At 42.7% G+C, this 10250-nt stretch overlaps 1 protein-coding gene across 3 annotated transcripts in view; it reads left to right on the top strand.

The window, feature by feature from the left end:
* Positions 1-10250, top strand: part of ST18 (suppression of tumorigenicity 18, zinc finger) — a 267179-nt gene that overhangs the window by 246812 nt on the left and 10117 nt on the right. For all 3 annotated transcript variants that reach the window (XM_010838949.1, XM_010838948.1, XM_010838947.1), the window contains 5 exons: positions 3874-3989; positions 8223-8285; positions 9049-9117; positions 9706-9768; positions 9869-9949. In XM_010838949.1, coding sequence (XP_010837251.1) covers positions 3874-3989; positions 8223-8285; positions 9049-9117; positions 9706-9768; positions 9869-9949 — 392 coding nt within the window. The remainder of the gene's footprint in view (positions 1-3873; positions 3990-8222; positions 8286-9048; positions 9118-9705; positions 9769-9868; positions 9950-10250) is intronic.

Genomic DNA, 10250 nt, shown 5'->3' with positions numbered 1-10250 from the left:
CCCCATACCTCCCACACCCCCCACCCCTCACAACACTCACGCCTATACTCATGACCAGAAACTGGGTGATTATTTCTAATTCATTGTTATCTTGTTCATATGCACAACAGTTGCTTAATTTTGGTGGTAATTTTCAGAAAATATTGTCTGTCTCTCTCAGTGAAATAGCCTGTCCAGATGCCCCCTAAAAAAAAAATCCTGAATCTGGAAAAAACTCAAACTATCTCGAAAGGAAAGTGCTGAGAAATAACTAGAGCTGTCAGTTTTGTTCAACTGTCAGTTCTCCAAAGACTTCAGATGTTAAAAGTGCCAGATGCTATTATCTGTTATTCATGCTCTCATTATGTTCTGCTTTTTACTAAAATCAATATAAACTCCTATTGTACATTAAAGGAATTTCATCGCACGCATGCACTCTCTAAACACACATATATGTATGCCACATTTTCTCTTATGTATCTCCAATATAAATTATTATTTTCAAAAGGATGCTATAAATTTTGAAAAAAACCTGACAAATGATGTTGACATATTTTTTACGGTATGCAATTTAGGAGTTTATATGATATACAATGCTTCAGTAACAAAATTAAACATTCTTATAATGAGGGTCACCTGTATTTTAATACATATGCTCTCTGCAAGTTTCTAGAGGTAGAATGCTGAGCCAAAAGAAAAAAAAAAGGAGGAAGGGAGAGACAATTATTTCATAATGTGATTGCATATCCAAGATTCCATAATTTTTTAAGGAAGTTACAAAATATTTAAAAGGTCATATTCAATAAAATTATTCTGTTGAAACAGCAACACATTTTACTTTGCTAAGTTAAATACCATATATTCTGCAAGAATTAATTTTGAATGTATTTGAGTCAAGTAAGTTAAGCTTTCATAGATGATTATTTCTTTCAGAATCTCTTATTCCCTTGTCTTCTACAGTGTGCAGATTCAACAAACAACAGCTGATAACCTTTATATGTTCATCTGTAAATGTACATGCCTTCTTAGAGATACTTTGCTAATTCCTATCACAAAGAAAATAATAAAATAGCTCTTTTCTGCTTTATGCCATTTTTGTGAAAAATCTAACATCTGAACAGAAAAACAAAGTCTGTTCTTTGTCTTTCTTGTGAAGTCAGGATCAGTACTAAACTGAAAAGAAGGCCATGAAAATTAGTAATGATCCAACATTGCTTTTGGATCAATTAATAGCGATTCCATCCAGTGAGTAAAAGCATTACAAAATATCAACTTAGCAGAAGAGGTCATTGGATATACATTTGTAAAAGGCCAAGACGTTTTATAAATTATAGTGGAAAACAGTACCCACGCTGAATCCAGGCACCTCCAAATGAAATGGATAATAGTGTATCTGGGGGTTTCCCTGGTGGTTCAGTGGTAAAGAATCCACCTGCCAATGCAGGAGATACGGGTTCGATCCCTGGTCCGGGAGGATCCCACGTACCTCGGAGCAACTAAGCTCGTGCCATACAACTACTGAGCCTGTGCTCTGGAGCCCAGGAGCTGCAATTCCTGAAGCACCTGTGCGCCTACAGCCTGTGTTCCACAAGCTTCTCTCCACGAGAGAAGCCACTGCAATGGGAAGTCCACGCACCGCAACTAGAGAGTAGCCCTTGCTCGCCACAGCTAGAGAAAAGCCCAGGCAGTAATGAAGACCCAGCACAGCAAATAAATAGCAAATAATATTTTTTTTAAAAATAGTGTATCCAGTTTAAGCTCTTATAATTAGGAATTGCTTTGCTCTAGTCACATTGTGAAATGTGAAAGCATAAGCATCATTCACTTGTTTTCTATATATTTCACAGAAACAGCATTAAAATAACCCTTCTCCTTGTACCTTAATAGACAACGATCATCAAGCACCCATTTCTCTTTGTTTTTTAGTGATATATGATTTTCTGCTACTAGTTTCAAACATTTATCAATAATTCAAAATGGAATACTCAGTATTTAATATGAAAAAAGAAATTAGACCAAACCAGGTTTTACTAATTTGCTCTGAAGATCCTGTTCCTTGAGGTCATTCATGCATGTTTTCACCACTGTGTGGTCTTGTGTAAAATAATCGATTGAACTGTTGTCCAGGTAATTCATTAAGGAAATTACATTTGCCTTTATAACTGAGATCAAGGCTTAGAATTGTTCTTAGATTGGGAAAATCCACGGATTTTGTTTTCCATTGATTTTGAGTGTCAACTCAGAATGATTAAAATTGTATTTACCCTTGCAATGTCATGTCCATGCAATTTAAATGAGATTTGCCTTCAATAACTCAAAATCATTTTCTCATCTTAAATGGGTCAATACTTTTGAGATTTAGGAGACAGTTTTTTTTAATAGATCAGTTCAGTTCAGTTCAGTCACTCAGTCGTGTCCGACTCTTTGCGACCCCATGAATCACAGCACACCAGGCCTCCCTGTCCATCACCAACTCCCGGAGTTCACCCAGACTCACGTCCATCGAGTCAGTGATGCCATCCAGCCATCTCATCCTCTGTCATCCCCTTCTCCTCTTGCCCCCAATCCCTCCCAGCATCAGAGTCTTTTCCAATGAGTCAACTCTTCCCATGAGGTGGCCAAAGGACTGGAGTTTCAGCTTTAGCATCATTCCTTCCAAAGAAATCCCAGGGCTGATCTCCTTCAGAATGGACTGGTTGGATCTCCTTGCAGTCCAAGGGACTCTCAAGAGTCTTCTCCAACACCACAGTTCAAAAGCGTCAATTCTTCGGCACTCAGCTTTCTTCACAGTCCAACTCTCACATCCATACATGACCACGGGAAAAACCATAGCCTTGACTAGATGGACCTTTGTTGGCAAAGTAGTTAACCTCATTTTAATAGTAAATCCAGAAAGTATTACATTTACTGAATATAAGCTTAACGATAAAAGTAAACTAATTATGTGTTTGAGTGAAACCATCATGAGTTGCCTGACAGTAATATATCAGATGGTAAATAAGTGATGTGAAAGGGTCAATGAGATTTCCTTATGAAATCAGGATCAGTACTAAGCTTAAAAGAAGACCATGAAAATTAATGATAATCCAACAAGATAGTCCATCCAGAGAGTAAAAACATGAGGAAAAAACCAACTTAGCAAAAGAGGTAAAGGAAAACAGGAAGTGATTGATGTGAGACTAAAAACAGGTGTCCAGAAAAATCAAGCTAAACGCTGCTGAGACATTGTGGACTCAACCACTGTGCATTTAAGCAAATAGTTTAAATCTTATTTGCATATCAGTAAGGACATTCTAATAAGCTAAATTTACTTCTTCATTCTCTATTTAAAAATTTGTGTGATTCATTTTTTGCAGAATTTCTTTTGTTTTACCAGTGCCTACTGTGTACATGGCAACCCACTCCAGTATTCCTGCCTGGAGAATCCCAAGGACAGAGGAGCCCTGTGGGCTACAGTATGTGGGGTCACAAAGAGTCAGACATGACTGAAGCGACTTAGCACACTCGCACACTATGTACATAAAGAACTATTTCCATGTTCTCCAGGAAATATTTATTATACTGTAAAGCTTGAAATATATTGAAGTTAATATATTAAAATATTAACTCATTTACATGGCTCAAGAAATTCCTCTGTAGTTTTATCTGCCAACATGTGAACTTTTAAAAATTGTGCCTGTGAGTTGTAATTTCTCATTCTTTACCAAGGATAAAAGTCCATGGCAGTCCGGGTGTACCCTTATTATTTTATTTATTTTGTGTACAAATCCGGTGAGGGGATGTCATCTAAGTCTTTAAGCCAAAACTCAGATTTGACCCTGATGACTTCAAATACAATTGTTTTTCCAGGGTTTCCTAACATCTTGTGTGCTTCTGTATTTTTTTTTTTTCCAGAAAGACCCAGTGAGCTCTCTAGAAAATTTAGAGGAAAAGAAGTTCTCTGGAGAGGCCTCCATACCAAGCCCTAAACCCAAGCTCCACACCAGAGATCTCAAGAAAGAACTCATCACGTGAGTGACCTGTGGTTCTAGAATGGAGACTCCTGATCAAAGCCTTGAGTAATAACACCTTGGCCTATGGAGTTGACTTGGCACTGTTTCAGGGCAATTTCGACTGACCGGTAGTTAAATATGCTGTGTGTACCTAGACCTCTACTCAGAACTAAGAGGATTATGAAAAAAAGGTGCATGACTTGATCTCGTGCTAAGGGAATTAAAAGTCAAATTGAAAGACAAAATATGCAAAACAATTAGAAATGTTTATGTTCTGGTCAGAGATCTTAATCGGACATTCCCTGACCTCAGAGGAGCCAAGTTAGGGCTAGAGGTAGTCTGTGTGAGTGTTAGTCACTCAGCTGTATCTGACATTTTGTGACCCCAAGGACTGTAGCCCGTCAGGCTCCTCTGTCCATGGAATTCTCCAGGCCAGAATACTAGAGTGGGTTGCCATTCCTGTCTTCAGGGGATCTTCCCAACTCAGGGATCGAATCTAGGTCTCCCACAATGCAGGCAGATTCTTTACCGTCCAAGCCACCAGGGAAGCCCAGAAACTTTTAAAACTTCCTGCAGAATGTTATTTGGGAAGGGAGTTCATGGGTTTTGTTACATTCTCAAGGAGTTCTGTGACTCAGGAGAGTTGAAAGACCCAGGCAGGTAATACTGGTCAAACTGCCGTGGGTTGTTCATCAGAAAGGGTTGCGTGGACCAGAAGGCCCTACGCCGAGCCCCAGGACCAGGCAGCCTGAAGAGAGACAGAGTCAGAAGGTGGGGGCAGGACAAGGGCCCTGAGAAGATGGCCTGGTTCAAGTTTTCCGTGAACAGACCACAGGACGTTTGAGCAGAAACATGAGCTAGTGCTGGGCTATTTGGGGAAGAGCAGTGTGCAGAGTTCTTCTGAGGCCATATGCATGTGGGGGACTGTCTGGGGTCAGAAAGATCTTCTAAAATGTTAACTAGAGATGCAGACGTGAGGTGTGGCCTGGGAGACGGTGCTTCTGGGGAAGACATATAGAAAGAAGAGGACAGAGTGCTCATCCCAGAATTTGAGAGCACGCATCCTGCTGGGACCTGAGAGGGTCAGAGATGCCCACAAAGAATACAGACCTGGGGACAGGGAGGAAAGTGATGGTCATGGGAGCTGAGAGCTCAGAAAATTTCCACCTGGGCCTTTGGTGGTTTCAAATGCCACAGGAAGTTCAGCGAAGTCAAAGCAGAAAAGGCAGAGTGTCCAAGCATCGGGTTCCCTTACAAGAACAGTGTTTCCTGATGCCTGAGCATCCCTGAGCACTGTACCCCCTGGGAGGTGACCTGGGCAGCCAGGTACTTACATCCTCATGGCCTGCTAGTCAAGTTTCTAAAATTTTTGTATGGATTTTGTTTCTGCAATATTATCTCAAAGATCCTCAAAAAGGGCCAATGTTTATCCTTTGAAGGCAGATTTTGGAAATTTCCATAGTTGTTTCAAACTAAATGTAGTGTGAAAAACTGATGATTAACCTGCATCACCATGTTGGAGAGAAAGATGAAGTGCAATTATGTTGTCATGGGCCCTTCTCATTGGTGCAAAGAGAAAGGGCTCCGAAAATGCAGTGAACGATTTTCAGAATGTAGTCATGAATTCCTAGGACAAGAACTCCTTAGAGGCCTTGTGGTTTTCCTCTTTTTTCAGGACAGGTGAGCACTGGGGTGGATACCACACACTCCCACGGACCTGTGTCACACACAGGTTCTGTAAACAACTCACCCAGTCCTTATCATGCTTTATGTTTCTAACCGGTAAATGTGCCTTAATTGCTTACCAGAAACTGTTTGGCTAGAGTAGATTTTTCGATGCTATGGGATCAACATAAATTCATTTAGATTTTGAGCGCCACTTACTGAGGGAACTAGCTGGTTTCCTTTCTCTAAACTGTGACGCTTTCCTTTGCAAATCTTCCCAGAACGTATCACCCAACTGGCACATGTTACTGTGTAAGATTTCTCATCGAAGATCTGTAAATTAACCCAGCCATCAGAGCCCAACGCATCAATTTTTCCTACTATGTCACTCCTTCAGCCTTTGCTTTATTGCTTGACCTCTTTAAAGCACAAAGCTTCAACAAAATAATTAGCCACTATTTAAACGCAAGCTTTATCATTATACTTCCTAAATGCACGCTTTATCATTATACTTTCTAAGTAATTTATCACTGTCTGGTTTAAAAATCATTGGCACTTCTTTGCCTCTCCTGGCAGTATTAATAAGGATGATTAAAAAAAATAGAAATAAAATTTAAAGTGAAATAAAATAAACGCAATGCTGTTTTGGCACACCAGGTGGCGATGTATTTCCAAAGTGGGAATTCCCAGGCTGTTATAAGCCATCCCTCACGCTCTGAATATTCCAGCTGCACAATGATCAGAAAAGACTGTTTCTCTGTTGAGCGGGCGACTGGCACTTGCAGGATAACTCAGCTCAGATGTGAATTGTTGTTCTCTTTTTTTTGTTTGCATATATTTGTAGTTTTTAATTTTCCTTCCTGATGTTCTAAGAAGGTGGTGGGCAGAGAGCTGGCTGGTTTAGCTCAGATCAAGCTCTGAAAATTAGGCATCTCTCGAGAGATGGAGGTGTTCTACCCTTGTGGTTTCTTTAGACTACCTGAGAATGATTGGAAAGTAGCTTACAGGAAAAATATACTGAGAAGGTGACATTTCAGAAATCTTGAATGTCATGAGACTATCCCCAGATACTCCTCTAAAGGGACAGAGTCTGATTCCACACATGGGTAAACCTCTCCATAAGGCAGGGTGCCTAGAACATCAGAAGGCATGACTGACGTAGCTGATGCTTCCTCTGATTATTGGCACCGTCATAAAGGCCACTGAGTGGGCGGGGGTCAATCTGCTCACCCCCAGCAACATTTTAGCAGTGTCAGAGAAAAATAAATGGCTGAGAAACCAACTGAGAAAACAGTTACTCCCTGTTAACTATGGGAGTAAACCTGTTCAGAACAACTATCCTCTTTCATTATTTTTAAACCACACATAAGATACACAGAATGTGACCAGCTTCTCAGATGAATGAAGTGTCTGGGACAGACTCTGGGCAGGTGGGTGGGAGAGACTACTGCTTAGGTTGTTGATTCGTGAGTGTCTTTGGTGGGTTCAAACCTTAGGATGAAACTGATCACAAGCTTTATTAACTAGACCTCTTAACTATTTCTGTACTGTCAGCAGCTTTCCCATCTGAAATGTCAATTTATGTGTCAGCCATAGGTAGTATTTTCAAAGATCTTTTTCAGGTGATTTCTAACATGTTTATGAAGCTACTACGTTATCTTTCTCTTTAAAAATTTACAAGACTTTCTGAAATCTGTGATGTAGTTGGTACCAGTAATCCTAAGAGCCACTATCATGATAAAGCATGGGTTTATAATAATTATTTTTTAGCCCGTGTTTTCAAAGAAATAGAACAGCATTGACTGTTGACTCTCACCCATCACCAGAAAACATGTTTTAACATCACTTTCTGGCATCATTCTGAATCAGAGAACTGATACAAGGCTGGAAACCCGTAATTTAGGACCATAAGTTTCTTCTTGAGCTTTTCAGGTGGCTCAGTGGTAAAGAACCCACCTGCCAATGTAGGAAATATGTGTTTGATGCTTGGGTTGGGAAGATCCCCTGGAGGAGGAAATGGCAACTCACTCCAGTATTCTTGCCTGGAGAATTCCATGGATAGAGGAGTCTGGTGGGCTACAGTCCGCAAAAAGTGGAACATGACTGAGCAGCTAAGCCCATACAAGTTTCTTCTTAGTGAGTTTGTGGGTCCTTATACAGCTACATCCTTAGTTCCTTATTTCCTTTAGCTTCTGCACATCTCACATGTGTCGCTGCTGCTGCTGCTAAGTCACTTCAGTCGTATCCGACTCTGTTCGACCCCATAGACGTCAGCCCACCAGGCTCCCCCGTCCCTGGGATTCTCCAGGCGAGAACACTGGAGTGGGTTGCCATTTCCTTCTCCAATGCATGAAAGTGAAAAGTGAAAGTGAAGTCGCTCAGTCGTGTCTGACTCCTAGTGACCCCATGGACTACAGCCTACCAGGCTCCCCTGTCCATGGGATTTTCCAGGCAAGAATACTGGAGTGGGTTGCCATTGCCTTTAACTTGTCTTAAAAGAGAAGCTACCACATTCATAACCAGTCAGGCAGAGCCAATTCCCCCATGAATGCACCTAATCCTGATTCTGTGTTTTTATTGACCCAGCTGTCCGACACCAGGATGCGATGGGAGTGGCCACGTCACGGGCAACTATGCATCTCACCGCAGGTAGCTCACCGCCTGCTGGGTCAGGCTCCATCATCCCATCCTCTTCAAGGACTTGTCCTCAGCCCTTCTAGAAAGACATTCTCTCCATTGGAAATTGGAGGCTGAGTTAGTTGGGTGTTTGGCTCATTTTGTTTCTCAGAAATAAAGCTAACTTAAATCTTCAGTCTTTCTACTTATGTTGTAAAGAAATTATACTTTTACTATCAAAAATGATTTTCTGATCCTGTGGTGCAGGCTACAACCCAGAAGCTAGGGTTCACCTCAGACTGTGGTCCCGTTTAGCTTTACACGAAACCTAGGTAGGAAGGACAGCAGTGACCGGGCTGACCCTTCACGCTGTGGGGACTTCCTCCCCGGGGCCGGCGGCTGGTGCAGGAGTAAAGAGACAGCGGAGCAGATAGTGAGAGCTCGGCCCTTCCACCCTCCTGCGTCACTGTGTGGCTCGCTGTCCCTCTGGCTGTGGCTTTAACCCTGAGCACCATCCCTCAGGATTCAGACAGAGGGTTCTCTGGGTCAGTCATCACTAGGGTCTGGGTGTCCCTGGGTAAAGCCCCTGGCTTGGTAAATAGCAAACCACAGTCTACGAGAAGTAGTTCAGGTGTCCAAAGCCTGATCCAGCTAACCCGGGTTCAGACCTGGTTCTTTTTCCCAGACCCCTGTCCATGGGTTGAACATGGGTTTGTTCAGAATCTGAGGCTGCCCCCGGGTCAGGCCTGCGTGTGGCAGCGTGTCTCTTATTTTTGCTTCTCTCCTCCCTCTTCAGTGTTTCTGGATGTCCCCTGGCAGATAAGACCCTGAAATCCCTCATGGCAGCCAACTCTCAGGAGCTCAAGTAAGTGTGGACCCAGCCTTTGCACCTGTGTCTGGCCAGGGTGGTCCTAACCAGGGGCAGATGGCACCTCAGTAAACCACAGCCATGTACCCTCTTACCAAAAGTCCACAACTAAAATCAAGTCCCTGAAATTTAGTTTAGTTCATTTACTGGCCTTGGAAATGTACTGACCTTGAACAAAAGATGAGAATTTTGCATGATGTTGACAGGCGCCCAGTGGTAAGTTGTGGGTCAAATCTCAGGTTATTCCTAAATAAGTTTAAAAAGAAGAAAAGAAGAGTGCAGGCTAACAACAGATACGGTTTCTCCCAAGCATTGGGAAGTAGTTACATATCAGCATTTCCTTTTATTATTATTATTTTTTAATATAAATTTATTTTAATTGGAGGCTAATTACTTTACACTATTGTATTGGTTTTGCCATACATCAGCATGAATGGATTCTTAGCCAAAACCAGTTGTATTTAAGCAAAAAGAGCCCCCCATAATCGGCTCATCCTGTTTTTGAATGCCTGGCTCTGTGCTGTACTGTGGGACCCACGCTTCTGCCACGCCAACAGAGGCCCAGCTCTGCTTTCATTTTTCCAGGTGTCCTACCCCAGGCTGCGACGGTTCAGGGCACGTGACCGGAAACTATGCCTCCCACCGCAGGTAGGACAGACCCCTGCCCCCAAGATGGAGATCAGAGGGGCAGCAGCATACCATGAGATCACACACTTCTCTCTTGCTTTTTGTTGGGTCCCTGCTTCAGCCTGTCCGGCTGCCCTCGTGCTAGGAAAGGTGGTGTCAAGGTGACTCCTACCAAGGAAGAAAAAGAAGACCCTGAACTCAAGTAAGTGACCCGGCTTTAGGGCAGAAGCCTAACAAGGGTCAGCGGGCAGGACTTGGGATCCAGGTTGGGAGGTGGCTGGGGACCCAGCATCACGAGTGCTGGAACAGCACAGACAGAGCGGTCAGGGGCTGGAGGAAACCTCCCCTTCCCCACCTGTGCTCGCTCGGTTCTCAGATGCTGCAGAAGGAGTACGGGGTTTCTTTTTTCAGTCTGTTTCAAAAAGAAGCCTCCTGGGGATGTGCCCTGGTGTCATCAACATGGTTGTACCTCCCCTGGAACTTCCATTCTGCCTAAGACACAA

Source organism: Bison bison, unplaced genomic scaffold, assembly GCF_000754665.1.
Source record: "Bison bison bison isolate TAMUID 2011002044 unplaced genomic scaffold, Bison_UMD1.0 scf7180017864108, whole genome shotgun sequence".
Taxonomy (NCBI): Eukaryota; Metazoa; Chordata; class Mammalia; order Artiodactyla; family Bovidae; genus Bison; species Bison bison.
Note: the sequence above shows the minus strand (reverse complement) of the source record. Positions and strands in the feature narration are given on the sequence as shown.